The sequence below is a fragment of the Panthera onca genome, chromosome B2 (genome assembly GCF_046562875.1).
Source record: "Panthera onca isolate mPanOnc1 chromosome B2, mPanOnc1 haplotype 2, whole genome shotgun sequence".
Classification (NCBI taxonomy): Eukaryota; Metazoa; Chordata; class Mammalia; order Carnivora; family Felidae; genus Panthera; species Panthera onca.
This window is the reverse complement of record NC_138343.1, coordinates 52,930,247-52,949,485: the sequence shown is the minus strand read 5'-3', so window position 1 is coordinate 52,949,485 and position 19,239 is coordinate 52,930,247. Positions and strand designations below refer to the sequence as shown.

Sequence of the window (19,239 nt, the reverse complement as noted above, 5' to 3'; positions counted from 1 at the left end):
TCTAAGTTGTTAATGAGGGAAACAATTTGGTTTTTGTGTTCATAGCAGACAACATATTTTCATCAGTGTGACTAAAAATTTTCTTCAGGGAGCAAATCAGTATTTACGGCCATTGATGAGCATGTTAGAAACCTCCACAAATGTATTCTTAAACTATTAATATTACAATGAATGCTAAAATAAATGACTGAAAAAGATTTCAATTCCAAATTTTAAATCTGTTCCAAAATCTTAAACGAAAGCTTACTTGAGGCAAAAATTCTCTTTTACAAGCCTATCCTGGCAAGAACTGACCTAACAGTCAATTATTATAAACAAAGTCCAGGTTTCTTAATTAAAATACAAAATATTGGCTCGCCTGCTTAGCCTGAAATAAGTTATGTTTTGAGGAGACTGCAATTATGGTGGCGCCTTCTAGTGCCACTGATGGTCAGAGCCTGTCAGTGTTTGTATAAAGCCCCATTTTTTTTTTTTTTTTTTTTTTTTTAGCTTTGCAACAGTGCTGTGGATTGTTACTTCATTAGTTAGAGATTGGCATCGAAATTATAAAACAGAATTTGAACGATTTTGTTTTGAGTTCGGCCTGAACACCAAAAGGCTTTCTTTTTTATTCTCATAAATGTGGGAAAAAGTAAACTCTTCCATTTATTATGGTTACATTTTTGGACGTGAGGATTTTATCTCTGTCTACCTATGACATATAAAAGTTAGAGTTGGCTATATTTGGCAGATGATACTAAATACAAATTAGTGAACCATTCATGGCACTTTAAGTTTTAAAACAACTTAGAAAGGAAGCCTTTATGTGTTTGAAGGATAGCTATTTTTAGTTGGTGAAACAAAATTCATTTTTATGACTGATGTTATCAAAATGAATAAAAACTCATTTTCCAGCTATTTGTGACAGTGTTCAAAGTCTTTTTAAAGGGATTTATTCATCCCTTTAAAGCCCCTTTACCACCTAACCTAAGAAGAATGTCTGAGATAGAACAAGTTTGACTTGTTCTTTAAATTCATCTTTCTTCCACTCCCGTGCCTTCCAATTGAGAGAAGGCAAATGATAGTAAAACTGTCTCCAGTTGGTCAGTGAGAAGAAGAGAAAGATTGATGAACTGATTTTTAGATCTTAGACTCCTATGATGGTTGTTTACTTCTCCATAATAATCTCACGGCATCTATATAACTTGAAAAAGTGAAACTATATCTTTCTAGTTCAAGAAAACTACTGTTCAAAGCACACATTTCTAGATTCATATTTGTTATAGTTCATCTGGTGCACTTGGCTCATGTTGTTATAGGTCACATTGGCCTAAGAAAACGTCATTTAGGAGATAAACATTCTGACCTTTTGTATATTAAATCGCAGCATGTAGTTTGTTGAGTTGTGTTATCAATGTGATAACAGTTTATATGTACCAGTCACAATCATGACTACATTTCTTAGAGTTTAATACTATATTGGTAAAGTAATAAGGAATGTGAATACTTACTAAATTTTGCTTAACAGCGAGTGTTACTTATCTACAGGTAAATACTTAGTAAATATGTTTAAATTTTTTTAATTTTTATTTATTTTTGAGAGAAAGAGAAACAGAGTATGAGTGGGAGAGGGACACAGAGAGGGAGACACAGAATCTGAAGCAGGCTTCAGGCTCTGAGCTGTCAGCACAGAGCCAATGAGGGGATCGAATGCAGGAACCTTGAGATCATGACCCGAGCCGAAGTCGAACGCTTAACCAACTGAGCCACTCAGGCGCCCCATTAGTAAATATGTTTTAAACAAATGAATGAGCATTCATTCTATTGGGCATCTATCTGCCAAACATTACATTAGGCATGGGGATAGAATGATATATAAAAAGAAAGTCCAATCCTCTAGGAATTGGTCACTAAGTAATGAAATCTAATGGTACCTGACATTTATTATGTGCCAGGCCCTGTGCTAAATATTTTTACATTTGTTAACTCATTTAATCTCATAAAACCCTGTGTGTTAGAACTGTTATTGTCCCCACTTTCAAGATCGGAAAACTGAGGTAGAACATGGCTACATAGCTATGAAATAGTCAAGCCAGGATTTACATTCATTCTGATTCCTGAGTATAGGCTCTTTGTCACTGTTTTATCTTGCCTTTCCAGTTATAATATATAGATTAATTATTTCCCAAAATGTGCAAGTTGAAGACCAGCCCTAGGATGTGTTTTGCAAAACAGCAATTATCTACTTACATAAATGATTCCATGGGAAAATTTGTATGGAAAATACTGCATACTACCACCACTGCCACTAAAATATCTTTACTTATTCTAAATGTGTACCTGCATGCTAAATCCTTTGGGTGGTCTCTCTGAAAAGGTATAAAAATTGTCCAGTACAGCTCTCAATGACAGCAATCTGAATAATAAATCTTCCAAGTGCTGTCATAATCATTACTTTGCACTTACGAAAGAACTGTGCCATTTAAGAATCATAACAATATTCTAGAATACATATTAATAATATACCACTTTTTTAAGATGAGGAGACTGAGTGGAAGTGTTGAGAGTCCTTTCTCACATAACAAAGTAGGCAGAACCAGACCTGCTACTTGAAACCACGCTGATGCAAAACCCGATGCTCTAAATTGTCAAGAGTGAATGTCTTCATTGTGGACCACATCTTGATAGACTTGGACTATATGCTTTGGACCATCCTTTTTCCTAGCCTTTGGTCATATGTTGCTTATTTGAGCTAATTCTTCCTCTCTTTTCACTCACCAAGTTCAGATGTGGACTACCTTCTTAACACTCAGGGTAGATGTGCATTTAAAATCTTCTCCCTTGTACAATGGAGGAACAGTTAGTTAATCAAGCTTATTTTTCTGCCACTGCAATGGGATACCATAAAAACAGATTTGAGATGGACTGATAAAATAAGGAGGGGATATCTCTAGGGAGAGAGATGCTTTATGTCCTTCAAGATGTTAGGAGATTGTGCATAAAGATAACAGCATTGAATCCCTGGTTTTGTCTAACTGTCTGCAGACATAACAACCATCTTTTGAGGAATAATCTTTTCATAAGTTTTACATGTTTTTCTTTCCATCAAGGGATTAAACAGGAATACAAACACTGAGTCTCAGTTTATCAGTGTGGACCAACCAATGGAGAAACTTACAGGAATCTAAGTTCTACTGTGCCATGAGCTTATGATAATAAGTTATGAAACACACTGATTTTTTATGAAGCAGTTTCTCATATAGTGTCTCATTTTAATGGATTCCACAACCCCATGGTGAGGTATTTTTCCCCCATTTCACAGATGAAGGAACTTAGATTCAGAAACATGACTCTTTACTATTGCTCCCTAGTTGTATGATTCCAAAGTGACCTCTCCAAGGTCATTCAGACAGTAAGTGGCAAAACCAAGATATAAATCTAGTTACCTGGTTGACATTCTCTGAGTACAGGTTAAGTGATAAAGTGTAGTGAATACTTACTGGAAGATTTAAGCATCCAAATAACATGAGGACACTTGCAAAGAAAATAGTATACATATTATAAGGCAATGAGTCTAAGCTGCTGCGCCATGACTTTATTTATTTTATGCAAAAAATTCTGATTCAGCATATATAGAAGAGTCAATACTTATGTTTGGTTGAGGAATCACACCAGTGTATTTTTGGTCTTATAGTTTTAGAACCAAGCACCCATTAACATCTGTAGATTTAGAACAGTAAAATCTCAGAATAACTGAACTGTTCCAGAATTCCATGGAAATAACTTTTACCACCTACAGAGTGCTTGAAAACCTGATCAGTTGTGAATGTTGACATTTGTACCACTCTGTTTAAGGGACATTATCAGATTGGTCTTTGTCCAATGGGTCTTTCTCACTGATTTAAGAAGCATGTTTGAAAATATATGTAAATGAGTACAACATCTACATATGAAGAATTCTTGGATTACATTAGAAATTGTAGACTATTTGGTTTAACTTTATTTACTTAAAAATGGTTGGAAGATAACATGCAATTGATAAGCATCATATCCACTTTCTAGAGAATTTTCTAGCAGAAGTCTTAAAAGACATTTTAGAAGACAGTATTGAGTGGTATTGCATATTGGGGGATTAGAGCCTCCTATTTAGAGAACTGTATTTCATATTCAGAATATAAAAGTAATGAGAATAAAATGTTCATCTTTGGACTCAAGGTAATTATCCATTATGCTAGGTATGAGCTGGCATCCGGATATAATTTCAGTTGTAAGCTAGGTTATTTTCTCTTACTTTCAATATAAGGCTACATATCTCATTAAAATTTAGTTATTATATTGTTACTTGTTGGCTACAAATATTAAAAAGTCGTGAATGTTTCCAAAGGATTCATATGTGTATCTGAAAACACTGATTGAGATTTGGATTGATAAGCTACAATATTTGCTTCCATTTCTACAGTAGCAATTCATTTATCAGATGGGAAAAGTATTATTATACTGCAGTCTGATGCTATCATTGCCTTGCTGGTAAACCTGCAGTGATAGAAGATTTAACTGTTCCAGAAGGAGGGAGAAAGAACTGGAGATTAGGAGTAGGGAGGTAGGATTCCCCTGAAGAAAGAGAGAGGTGGTGAAAGGGGAGAGATAAACAAACAAACAAACAAAAACCAGTTACACACTTGAAAGAGGGTTCTAGATAAGAGAACTAGGAGGATAGGCTTTTAAAACTGGAGACACAGATAGAATTTATTGTAAAATGGAGGAACAAAGATGTCAAGAGAATGCAAAGTTTAAGAAGAGAAAATCAATAGCTTTTAAAAATAGAAAGTAACTGGGGAATAAAGATGGAAAGGAGATCCCGTGCAAGAGGGAACTTCAGAGATACACATGGACATAGGAGGCACCCACAAATGTGCACGTGTGTGCATGTGTGTGCGCGCACACACACACCACTCTGAAAACCCAAGAAAGTAGGAAAATTTCAGAACTGAACATATCCAGCATAGGCATGAAGGACACCTGTTATGTGAGTTCTGATGACTGTTTTAATTGAATTTAAAGACTTATGTAGGGGGGAAAACCTTGTTCACATTCTAGTATAACCCAAGAAAGAGCTGCATAGAAGTGAGATGTCACCTTGAGGAACATATTCTTATTCATTCTGTGATACGACAGCATTTTGTGTATTAGAAATTGAATTTTTAGCTTGATGTTCAAATATAAAATATCTAAGGAGATTGTTCTAGAAACAAGTGACCTCTAAATTTGGGAACAGCAGGGATGGTGTTTTTATTATTGTAGTAGGTGCTGAATAAGCTGTATTCAGTGTGTAATGGGTGAAAATGTTTTTTCTGGATGCAAGTATTGTGTATTTATTTAAGGAATTTATTATATACCATGGAATCTTAGCAGCAATCAAGGAAAAATCAAAGGTCTTGTTCTAATTTGGAAACTCTATTATGACACCGAAACATAGCCTTATTATGTATGTAATGGTTTTGATATTTCCAAGACTATTTGTTACGGGTTCTTAACTTTGGCTACATATTAATCAGTACTAAAAAAAATACGGATGCCTGGGTCCCTCAAAAATTATGATTTAATTAGTTTTTGGTGTGGCCCAGCCATTAGCATTTCTTAAAAATCCTCCCTGCTCCCCATTTGTGATTGAAATGTTCAACTTGATTTGAGAAACTTTGTGTTAGAGGAATCTTACGTTTATATTTTGAATATTGGTAACTATTGTCTATCATCCTCATTATTATATTTCTTCAGCATGTTATGTCTTAGGAAAAAAGAGTTTACATCCTCTCATATTTCAGAATATTAATGGGTTTTGGGTGACATATGCATACACATTTTTTCTGTTGTTAATGGACAATTTTTGTGATATAGTTGGGATTAATTTATTAGGCTCTAAATTTATCCTAAACCTTTTGATGAGGATCTATGAAATACTGTCTGTTTCCTGGGGGGAAAAAGACGTTATGTGAAAGTAGGGCCATTTAATTAAAATACTATAGATAATAGGAAGCATGCTATCAAGATAGTTTTGCATTAGGTAATTTTAAATTTTATCATGTGTGTATATATTTATTTATTTTGCACTAGATAATTGAAAACTTTCCTTAAATTGTCTTATTTGAATATAACATGACTAGTGCCATTTATAGATTTATTTTCCACTGAGGTTAATTTGCTCTTCATGGTAATTATTGGGGTAAATTGGCAGCTGTGCCCTTTCTTGAACTGTCACTGTCCTATAGATTTTGAATTTGTCCATATGTTGGTAAAGTCTTCTCTCTGTAAAGTGTAAACTATAGAAAGTATGAATTTAAAAACCTTTATTTTGGTACTCTCTAACTTGTTCTATCAAGTGCCTTTTCCCATGGTCCAGGCATTTTCAGGTCTCAACTCATCCCAGTGTCTACTGGGTGTCTCAACTCTATATATACCAAAATGAGCCTTGGCATGGGTAGCGTTAATTACTAGTGTTTGTTAAACAGAGAGTGGTCTCTGTCAAGGTCTCTTGCATTGTACTATAGGCCATAAAACAGCACCTAAAAGGACGAAACAAGTAAGCCATTGCAACTCAAAAGAATGAGGTATTAATTGACAGGGACAAAAGTTGCTCTTTTGGGTCAAGGACCACATTAATTGAATAGGCAGTAACCTAACCAGCTCTCCCTGTAATGATAGACCAAGGTATTTTGCAATTACTAATGTAATTCATTGCGTGATGCTTTTCCTTCTAAGTCATTATGATTATCTAGTATTGACAGAAGTTTGTACTTCAATTTACATCTGGGATGAGGCATATAATAAGCAAATTTCTTCATGAAAGTAGTAACTACTTCATGAAATGAAGAGCCTAATCACTAAGAGATAAAGTGATTGGTCAACTAGTATGCCTAATGAATCCTTAGCCCTATGCTTCCAGAGAGTACTGCCTTAAAAACAAACAAATAAACAAAACCAAACAAACAAACAAATCCTCTGGAATATTGTTCATCATTGTTAAAAAATAGATTGTGTGACCAGTATTAATTGAGCTGCTAATATGTACGGTTTGACAGTGATGAACAAAATAAAATAAGCTCCTAATATTATGCAGCTTACATTCTAGCTCATTTCTCAAGAAGTAGAAATATCTCAATTAATAACCATATTTGAATAATTTGATGCCCTTAGATCAATTGAAATGATAGTATATGATTATAAACTCTGTGGGGACAAGAAACTTGTTTGAAGTTTTTGTTGTACCTAAAGTATATAGCACTTAGTAGGCATTTAATAAGTATTTGCTGAAGGAATAAATAATTCCAAACGGTGGGCTATTGCAAATGAGTTTTGACATTATAAATTGCTTTACTAATGAAGATATTCTTACATGGTTAACTGCATAGCATACCCACCTATTTAAAATATTATGTCATAATATTATGACATATTATTAAAATATAATGTTAATTCATAATTTGACCAATTGTTCTCAAGGCAGTTCATTGGAGTCTATTTGTCAGATATAGTCCTTAGGTATTTCATTAATAGTGTTTGATTCGTAATGATTAAATGTTGGCTTATTCTCCCTATGTAACTATTAGAAAAACTTCTCTCATGAAATGATATAAAACTATCTTAGGAATGTGTAATAATGCAAAGCATATTGAAAAATTCTGTCTTAACTTAAAAATATTCACTAATGTCACCATTCATTAAAAATAATAACAGACATTAAAAATTTTTGGTGACCGTATTTAATTATTAATTTCCAAGTTTTCCTTAACAAATATTAATTAGATACAGGGAAAAGTGTAGGCTGTCATGTTTGCGACCCCTTTCAGGTACTGCAGACAAATCTAAGGCAGATGGTGGTGGGATAGCACCACTCAGCCTTCCTTTGGACCACTGCTAAGTGTGCCATATTCTTGTATATGTGCTATGTTTTGGGCTCAAAAAGAGTGAGTTGAAGGCAATTTAATATTACAGATGCTGCTCTGTTTGGTACTTGTGCATGTAATCACCAAGAAGATTCCAGAAGGCTATGTTTTCCCCGAATTCTCCCATTGCTGCCAGCCTTTCCAATCTCCTCAGTGATCTCCTTTCCAACCTTTCTCCTGACTCCCTCCAGTTGATAGCTTCTAAAGAATTTTAGAATCACATTAAAATTATTTTGGAACATTTTCCAAACTTGAGAGATAATTTAAGAATGCAGATATCATGTATATTAAGGTGTCTTTCACTGCAGTCATACCTTTCACTTAGGAATTTTTGTTTCAAGGAGAAGACAACAACAAAAACAGAAGTGAAACAGAAGTGAAAGACCCTTCCAGACAAAACAGATTTACAAATACTTTAGCTTTCTTTTGAGCAAGTTTCTTTTGAAAGTCTGTCTACTGGATGTAGTTGGTTTACATATTCACAGATGAAATGCATCAAATTTTCATGAAGGAAAGAGAAAATGAACAGAAAGAATGGCAGTGAAGAAATACTTCTTATCTGGATTCAACTGTATCTGTACCCGACCAGAAGGTCACTTCCATTAGTATATACCTCAGACAAATATTATATTATGAGAGGTAGGTTTTTATGAAGGCTCCTCTTCTTGAAATGTAATTATCTTTAGGACAACTCTTGTGATGCCCTGGTCTTTCTCCAGTCCCAACTGCTTCTCAGCATATATTTATCCAGTATGTTCAAAGACTTATACAACTCTTAAATACATGCTCTGAAATTTAAAATGTTTATACTTTGCAGTTGCAGATACTTTATCTTTCAAATTGCTCTCATGTAAATAAATAGAAATCTACCTGGGAATCCAAATGATGTAGTAAAATGCATTTAATTGAAAATGAATCTGACTTTTCATTTGGTGGTTAGCATTTCCCCTTTATTCCTGGCAAGTTTTTTGCTTCTTTATTTTTTTCCCTCTCATTGCACATGTTGATCCTTTTGAAAAATGAATGTTTGCCAAATCTAGTCTGAGTTGGAAGGGAAGGTGGGGGAGGGTAGATACTAAAAATTCTGTCCAGAAATATTGGCAACTGATTTCCAATGTACAGGTAGGCTACATGCCTGGTTAAGCAGTTAAATTACAATGACACTGATTGATATTATAAATCACGCTTTGAGAAAATGAGTTTTTGAGACTAGTGACACCTAGACTCATTTTTATTTTTCACTTGTATCTTAAGGAAAAAAAGTCAGCACGTGTGGAAGATAATAAAAGTTGTTCTTCCTCTAGTGTGGCCAATTTTTACTTATAACTTTATGCTGTACTCTAGAGACATGAAGCATATCCAGAACTTGATAATTTATTTTAAAATGTAGACAACTATAGTAGACTTTATCTAGGATCAGTTTTATAAATGAAGAGAAAAAGATTTTTTGTTTTTTTTTTTGTTTGTTTTTGTTTTGTTTTGTTTTTTGGTCTCAAAGTGCTTGATTTGAATCCACAGCAATGACCAAAACATTCTTCCTTTGGTTTGGATATGAAATAAACAATTTCAAGAATTTGAGTGGTTTAATCCATTTTTTATTGAAACAGTATTCTTTCACTGACTTGTAACCTGTTTATATGATGTGTCTTTTATAGAGGTGTTCCTCATATGTCAGTACTTGGGTCTGCTACTGTGTGTACATCCTACATGACTGTCAATAAAGAAAGTTCAGTAGGGCAAATATTAAACAGAATTATCAAGTTCAGGGCAGTGAGTCTGTGTGAGAAAAATGAGGCATACAATAAAATTCTGCAAGTCCTTTCAGTATCTTGCCTTCACCAATAAACTGAAGACTTGTGAAAAATATGACTATGCTTTAGACACTCTGAGGAAATATTTAAAAAGAAATTAAACAAGAAACCAGGCGCCTCTAGGTAGAGTAAAAGAAAACATTAAAATTTCATAATAGTTCTAGAATTTGCTCGATAAATCTACACTGGTATCAGAATAATATCCCAGACAATGAAAGTACTGTGAGCCCTAAGGTTAAGTGAGAGCTTGTAAGGAAAATTATAGCTGCACAAAAACATTGTAGACTTCCAAATTTTAAAGGCATTAAACATTAAGGATAAACACATACTTTGCTCATTTCCTTGGATTAAGTATGGTATTTTAGAAAGGTGTGCACTTTCCCCATTATGCCCATCAAATTTTGAAAACGCAAATTTCAATCTGCATGTAGTCATAAAGAATATTTGACTTGTGTTTATTTGCATGGGTTAAAACAAACCAAAGTACTGAGTATAACTTATGGGAAAAACCTAATTTGTAAGTGTGTTTACATTTCAACTGAAATGACTTAAAAGAATCATGACACTGTATTCTAGGGTCTTTGTATGTCAACTGTAACTGACTTAATAAGAGAAATATAAATATATTTTTCTGTTTAAAATTTTTGTATTTAAAATCATTAGAGCTGGGCTATCTCCCCACCATTATTGAATTACTATAACTACTGCTTTGGGAGCTAGAATATATTTACTGGTGATTAATTCTCTACTGTATTTTATTCTAAAAAGATCTGGCTGTCATTAAGAAACAACAAAATAACCTCAATTTACAACTCTTCCTTTTATTTTTTAAGACATAAACTTCAATAACTCATTAAGGCTAGAAATAACCTCAAATATATAACTGAGATGTATGCTAATTTAGCCACAACCTGAGACTTAATATAGAAGTGTATTAAACGTGTACTATGAAAAGAGAGATCTAAGAGAGTACTATATAAAATTGGTGGCAAAAAATTTTAGCCTGCTGCTTGAAAACTTGCTCCCCCCCACCACCCCCAGAACTTAAATGCCCCACATATCACTGTGCTATGTTAGATGCGTGGCTATAAAATTGTGAAAATGAAGGCTTTTCTGGTAGCAAAAGGGTTAAGTTCTTTTTGCTTTACCAGTTTCAAATTACAATGAGAAGCCTCTTCTTTCCCAGCAGGGTTGTGCTTACATTACTCTTTAGATCTCCCTTGAAGAGGGCTGGTATATTTGTGCCTGCTGGAGGTGGAATTAACAGTTAGAAGGAGAAAGGGATTGAATGGACTTACAGGAAGGTTTTCAAGTAAATTCAGGGAAACACATTTACTTGAATAGTACAACCTTGAGTGTTACTTTACACTAAGACGACACAAAAGATGTTAAAGTTATCACCAAGCTGCCGGACAAATCTATATTCCAACACCAAGGTGCAGATCAGCATAGATCTGTGATTCAGAAATCAGGATTTGTCTTGGAAAGAGCTCAAGGGTTGAGAAGAACTCAAGAGCAAGTGAAGATAACTTTGGGAACTACAGTTTATCAGAAGATCAACTTGCGTTAATCCAAATACCAAAGGCCTGATTATCATAAATTTATATAGGAATGCATAGGTCATCTGATCAAATAATAATAGCCGTCTTCTGCTACATCAATGCAGCAAAAACTCTTAACAACTGTGGATAATTAGAAATCCAAGTTTCAGCTTTCTTAGAGATAACTACTCTTGACATATTCCAAAATATTTAAAATAGGACAGGAAAATCCGTGAGGATGTTATGTTCAGAAATGTCACTGTCATGAAGAATAGGTAAATTTGTTTTTTCAGCTACTGGGAAAGCGTACCTCCTAGGAACTTTTACATTTTTTTTTTAAGAGGACAAGAAGGACTAAAAATATCAACTTTTGCTTTTGGACAAAAATGCATCTGACTGTATTTCTACTTAGGAGTATTGTGGGTTTCCTCTGGAGCTGCTGGGTTCTAGTGGGTTATGCAAAAGGAGGTTTGGGAGACAATCATGTCCACTCCAGTTTTATTTATAGAAGACTACGGAACCACGAAAGACGGGAAATACAGAGGGAAATTCTCTCTATCTTGGGTTTGCCTCATAGACCCAGACCATTTTCACCTGGAAAACAAGCTTCCTCTGCACCTCTCTTTATGCTGGACCTATACAATGCTATGGCCAATGAAGAAAATCCTGAAGAATCGGAATACTCAGTGAGGGCATCCTTGGCAGGAGAGGCCAGAGGGGCAAGAAAAGGATACCCAGCTTCTCCCAATGGGTACCCTCGTCGCATACAGTTATCTCGAACGACTCCTCTGACCACCCAGAGCCCTCCTCTAGCCAGCCTACATGATACCAACTTTCTGAATGATGCTGACATGGTCATGAGCTTTGTCAATTTAGGTATGTTGTTCTTTTATTTGTTAAACTCTGCTATTACAAAGTGGAAGTTTTACTAATAGTAAAGTAGCTGCCTGGTAGGTGGTCATGTTTATATAGAGTCATTTTCTATAACTCTCCTCCAGCTTCTGTTTCCTTTCTCTCACTGAAGCAATGTAAGATTTTGCTTTAGGCAACAAAATCATACACACACACACACACACACACGTATGTACGTGTATATATTATATATACATGATTTTTTAAATATGAAAAACTAAAATTAAACACTTATGGTTGGGCAGACTTGGGTCTTTTTAGCTCTTGTTAAAATTTCAACCTTGCTTTAATGTATGAATAAACAGGCAGTAGTCTACAAAAAAGGAAAATTTATGAGGATAGCTATGCTATGGGCACAAAGGTATTAATACAAATAAAAAAGAAACAAGCATTTACAGACTGAAAAGTAAGAGTGACACTCTAAAACATTTTTTTGTTAGCAATTTAGCAAACAAATAAATATACATAGGTATGCCACCTAAAAACTCTCATTTGGGGGAGATAACTACTGTGAAAATATTAACATGCAATTAACTAAGATCAAATACTATTGTAAAAGATTACTATCAAAGATTTTCAGGGAGAGATTCTGAAATGCTATGAAAAATATTTTGGAAAAGAAGCTTCAAACTAACATTTCTTAACTTCTTAATGATGAAACGATATCCTTCCCATTTGATTATTTCCAGAAGCAAGAGAAATATAAAACATGCTATGTGGTCTTTACCTATGCAAAATTTTCCTTTAAGATGAAAAATGATTGAAAAATTCTTTAATTAGCAACATTACTAGAGAATACTTTTTTAAATTATATTTTTCCCAATGCTGGTACTTTCATGGTAGTTTTTAAATATTGACCATATCAAATGGTAAATTAGTGTCCAATATTTTATGTCTCAAAAATATTAAAGAGTTAACAATTCAAAGTGATTTTAAACGGGCTTTAATTAAAAAAAATGTTTTACTGGAGTCTGAAGATGAAAATTTACTATCTTCAGACATTCAAAATATCATAGGATATATTTATTTTTAAAGATACAATTTCATGAACAAATTGAATCAACTTGATAAAATTAGAACCATTTTCATGTAAAAACTTTCAAAACTTTGAAAACTGCAGTCTGCTTTGACATAAAATTGACATGTTTTGTTATACTTAATTAAAACCTTCCTCATATATCTCAAAGAAAATAGTCTTTGAAAGTCAGATAGCAACAAATTTAAATACATGAATGTTTTTATAATACATGTTGCTTAAAATGCTCTGCTCATTTGCTCTTAGCAATTCTACCATGAAGGATAAGGTGCTTAATAAATCATGTTTCATGTTACTAGAGACAAAGCTCTCATTATGAAGTTTTAGTAAGTCATCATTGGTTGCCCTAATCAGGTGTCCTGGAGGCCTTTTCTTCTACATATAATTAACAGGTTTCGTTAGGAACTTTCAAGCCATTAAATATGGCTTAATTCTAAATTAGTTTGATTGCTCTTTCCTAGTATAAGTGGTAAATGCACTGTGGCTCATGGTATATTTTACTTTGTTGCAATTTCTAAAGCATTAGTCAATAATTTAAAGGAGTTTTAATATTTTAATAGAAAAATTTCAATCAGCATGATTTACATATTCATAAAATAAAATCATTGAAAAAATTAGTTCGGGTCACGTAAAATCTGACAGGGAGGAATGTGTTATGTACTTTAAAAAACAATAGCTCAGTCATGAATCTGTTCTAAAATATATTTTATTGCAATCAAATATTTTGATCATTCACAAAATAAATATATTTTAGAAAAGAATTAAGCATGATTTTGGAATGAATGTGCCATTACTTTTTATACATTTACACAGAATAAGAAAACCAAAACAATAATAAACAGTTGTATTCGTGACTTCTTGGACCATTTTATCATTAAAGAATACTTACATTTTTTAAATCAATGAAATTTTGGTTGTATTGTTTGGATATAACAACAAAGCAGCTTGCTAACTATATCGTGAAACACAATTATTCATTTTACTCTGGAGGAATAATATCAGATAAAACCTTCAGGAAATATTTATTTTTATCATGCTTCAACTGCTGAGTAGTGATTTATCTTCAATCATAAACCATATTGGTTTTTTTATTTAATAATTCCAAACTAAATGTCTCACGTGAAATTACTGACAAATTGATTCTGATACTGAGTATTTCTTTGTAGTCTCTGAGGAAAATCGAACCATAATTTTATTTTATCCTTAGACCATGCTTTCTAACATATCCAAAGCTTATAACCAATCACTGCTTAGTAAAACGCTTTAACTTCTGTATTCCTTCCATACTAAAATAGCTCAAAGCATACTTAGAAGAGGTAAAAGTGTAATATCATGATTAACTGCATTAAGAATTTCAGTGGTTCTTAATGTAACATTCATTAACAAATAGTATCTGCCACTTTTATCATGTTCTTAGAAGACTCAGGGGGATTTTATTTATTTATTTATTTATTTATTTATTTATTTATTTATTTGTCTTAAAAGATATGTATATAGTGGGGGCTAAAGGCAAATTACTAAATTAGCAATAGGCAAGGGATTTGTATTGAGGAAGTCACTTGGATGTTTAAATATGTGAAAAGAATCTGTTGACTGTCCCCATAATAAGGTGAATTACATTAAAAGGATGTAGCAGTATTCTCTTTATTAATGCTTGTGTGTCATTTTCAAGTCAAATAATGGATTTTCTACAATTATCTTGTCATTCAGGAAGACATTTTTTCTAACATTAGTTTTGCTCAAGAACAATTAAAATGTATTTAAACTCTGTATCATATTTAACCAACGAACCATTTTTTAAAATTTCAGATAAGATTAAATTTGTTTGTTCCTAAATGAAAACTAGATTACAACTTCCTAAAAGATAAAAATAAAATGTGAAAAAATTGCCTTAAGGTCAATGTAAACATGTAAATAGGAACACAAACACATTATTTTGACCCTTATGTTGTTTTAGTGATTTGCTCACTTTGAAGAGATAAATATTAATTGCTGTGTGAAGAGAAACTTCTCACTGTATTGGATTCACTATTTTTAGGCCAACTTTTGTCAGTTTCCTACTGTCCAGATTTTATAGGTTTACTCTTCTGCTTTGTCCCTGAAACTGGTGACTATCACAGGGATCTTTACTTAGTCAACACCATGTTATTTTGTTAAGAACAAAAATATCTTTTCGATAAAACTTTTCTTTTTTAACCATCTCTCTTTCAAAAATGTTAAGGATAGTTTATATATCAGATACCTATGCCAATAAAAGGGAAGGTTAGGTAACTTGCTTATAATTTTTAATTATATCTTCTGTTTACATTAAGATAAACATATAGTGTATTTCTAAGATCTTTAAATTTAGAATGCAATTTTATTTGGAAATTTGGCAAGGGTACAATTAAAATGATGTCTTATTGTAGATGTTTTGAAGGAAATTACAAAAAGCAATAAACAAGGGAAATTTACTTCTGTATTATTCCCTGTCTACGTGTATTTCTCCGATAAAGAAGAATTTGGAGTTTTTTAATGATTTCTCATTGGTTGGATTGGAGTCAAAAACTTTAGGTATATTTCAAGAACATACATTAATTCAAAAGCATGAAAGCACATAAATATGATACTTGATTTTTTTTAAATTTTATAACATATTTAGCATGTTATGATACGATGCAGAAAAAAAAAATACTTTTAGAACCTTAAATTAAACCCTTCTCCCTTTACTTCCCCAAATCATTAAACGGACCTATTACTGGAAGAAAAAATGCTTATGTTCTCGGTTGACAGGTTTGAAAGACATCATTGATATTTATTGTTGCTTTTGGCTGACTCAAGTGCCCAGTGGACAGGAATTTATGCACAGATCTACCTAAAGATGCCTATCTATGTAGTCTCTCCAACAGGGTTATTAACACTTGTGTAACATAAACATACCCATAAACACAAGATTTTTTTGGGGGGGGGGTGATGGGAAAGGAAGAAAGATGATCTAAAACCATTATAGTACATATTCATGGGTTATACCTGGAATAACAGATACTAACAACGGGTAAAACAGTAATTCTTGAACACCTTTAACTTTTGAAGAGAAAAGAAGTTGCTGAGGGTGGAAATCTCCTTGCTCTATTCTTCAACAACCTTTGGCATCCATAAATGTGACCCAAGGGATTCTTGTTAATTCTCAAATGATGGGCCTGGCCGAAGAGATAGGTGTAATCATATGGTTTAATTAACAGCTTTTTCTCATCTTAATGGTCCTTCACAAATAGCCCAATTTAAAAGGTGAATAAGAAGTAACAGCTGGAAATGAGATGGTATGATACATGAACCCAAAGGGCTTGGGAAGGTCTCACCCACCACCTCCAGCTCCCCCTTTTATTCTTCCATTTTTTCAGTATTGCCTCCCTCTCTCTTCACCCCCTCCCCTCACATTATTTGGCCTTTCCTGTTTGCTCTTTAGTTCTCTGGTCTCTCTACCTCCAGGCTTTCTTGGCACCCCTCTCCCTACGCCCCCACCCCTTCCCGAGGTCTGCCTTTGGTCCTTGTTTCTTCATAGCTGGAGGCTTAGATTAGCTGAAAATCAATTAGTTACAGCTTGATCATTTAGGGACAGTCTCCTGTTTCTCTGGTGTTGAGAAGGAAAAGGTTATGATGTGCCAACTGCGGCCTCAACTCATCAGGAGAAAAGCTCCCCAGGGCATCAGGACTTCTCTGGCTGTGGCCATCCCCTGTAATTGTTTCTTCACCACCCTATTCTTCTTTGCCTCCTCACCTCTCCTGGAGGATCCCATTGACAGAATTTAATTGTTTTTGCCTTCCCTACTTTATAGCATAATTAAAATTTAAAAGGGGACATTTAAGGGAAAGTAAAAAAAAAATGAACAAAAATAACACTGATAGAAAATGTAATTCTCTGTTAGTTTATAAAACTCCTTAGCTTACATTATTTTTAACACTCGTGTCCCATCTGTGAAGAGATTATTTCCTTTTTTTTTTTTTTAATTGAGAAAGAGGATGAGGGAGGACAAAAAGATCAAGAGGAGAGAATAATGAGGATGAAACAGAGAAAGAAATACAGTAATTTTTTAACAAGCCCTTAAAAGAAAGAGAATGAATGAAATGAGTCACTAGAGGCTGGTCTTTGGGTCGTGCAGGTGGAGGATGTGTTGGGAAATCCTCAGTCTACCTCATACTGACACAGCAGCTAATTCAACATCCCCAACCACATCGGCTCCAGGGGGAAACCCTTTCATCTTTCCACACTAAAATACCGAAGTGGGGAAAAGGGAGGGGGGCTGTGTGTGTGTGTGTACAAGGAGCGTACAGACAGGCTACTCACATTTACAGTCATAAATAATGCAGTGGCTCAGCTTGAAAAAACCACAGGTTAAAGGAAGGGGCTTCCCTGACGCACAGAGAGGGGCTGAGATCAGAGGAGCCACTGAAAGGATTGGAGCCAAACAATGAATCCCTTGTTCGAAGTCGTATTTATGAGAGCTTCTTTGCACCTTCACTTCATATTTTATTGGCTGGGCTGTGGGGTTTCCCCATTTGCTCATCTCTTAAAATAATACCCTTGGCTGAGATATCCTTTAAAATGCACTAGTCAGCCCTGACAACTGGCTCATTTATTTGAGGGGAAAAGGGAGTCTGTTGTGATTTTGATGTCCGATTGGGATGTGTAAGATCCAGTCGCAGATCTTAAAGTGATGACAGAAGATAAAAATAATACTCGGGGTATTTACCTGCCTTTCTCAGAGATATTTACGAGAATCTGAGAATCCACGTAATCAAGTAGTAACCCCTGATTTGCGTTGAGTCTTGTCTAAACGAGGGCATAAAATTATCACCCAAGAAAGTAGAAACAAAATCTATTAAAGTGTGCAATGCTTCAAATGAAGGAAGAGACATTTCTGATTAGCAAGAAGGATCTTTAGAGGTTTGGGGGAGAAAGGAAAATAACAACGCTCCATAACCAAAGAGAGGAAGGCAGTGAGTTATGTAAACATCACATAAAACTTAAAAACCAAGACGTGTGATTTTATGTAATGGGATTGGTATAGAAACTAAACTGGGATATGTGCTATTTTATAAGTTCTATGACAGTGAAGACCCCTGTCTTCATAAGGATGTGGCCTTTATTATTTTTTTAATTTATTTTTTATAAGCAGTAGAGTATTGGTGCTTGCATTAGAAGAAACAACTCTGTATTGTAGAAATAAAGGAATCTAATTAAATTATCCCTTAGATATTGTGTTTATTTAACTTCTTTCTGGAAGTAAATAACAATTTTTATTGTTCTTGTTGTTTATCGGCTATCCCGGAGGTGTTAGGGAATAAAGAATATAGTTTGAGAAAGTCAAGACAACCAGGTGTAGATCTCATTTTGATTTTATTCAGAACCAAGAGACCTGTCAAAACCAAAAGATTTATTAACATTTATAAGCCCCTTCAGCTATTCTTATGTTGTATGATATGAGAAATTCAATTTTATTTGTGAGGCATAGTTTTTCTGTCCCTATGGTAACTTTGTGATTAGCCTTCCTATGTAGGAGACATAGTTATTGCTAGAGTCTTAAGTCCGTGGCATATTACTGGACACATGCCTTTAAGGTTTAATTACAGACTAAACCTGATTATATTCCTTTCTGTGTTTCCATCACAGGAGCAGAATAGCATAGAAGAAGCCAGAATACCTGGATTAGAATCCCATATTCCATACTTTGTAGCACTGTGACCTTGGGCAAGTTACTTAAATTCTCTCTGTGCCTCTAGTTCCTTATCTAAAAAGTACCAATAATAATGCCACCTTCCTCATTGTGTGTGGAGAGGATTAAATGAGGTAATAGGCATATAATGTCAAGAATAGCATTTGGAACATAGTGAGACCTCAGGAAATAGCTCTTACGGTTACTAGAGTTGCATTTGTATCCAGTGTCTGCACTACATCTGCAGGAGTGGCTAAACAGCTTGTGGAGCCCACTGCAAAATAAAAGTGTGGGGCCTCAGTGTTCCAAAATGATCAAGAATTCCAA

General features: G+C 34.1%; 1 protein-coding gene across 1 annotated transcript in view; it reads left to right on the top strand.

Annotated features, from left to right (window-relative positions):
- Window positions 1–10,929: 10,929 nt before the first annotated feature.
- The window catches only part of BMP5 (bone morphogenetic protein 5), a 115,407-nt gene continuing 107,097 nt past the window's right edge, over window positions 10,930–19,239 (top strand). The window contains exon 1 of the mRNA XM_060615788.2: window positions 10,930–12,147. Within this exon, the coding sequence (XP_060471771.1) occupies window positions 11,658–12,147 (490 nt within the window). The 5' untranslated portion in view covers window positions 10,930–11,657. The remainder of the gene's footprint in view (window positions 12,148–19,239) is intronic.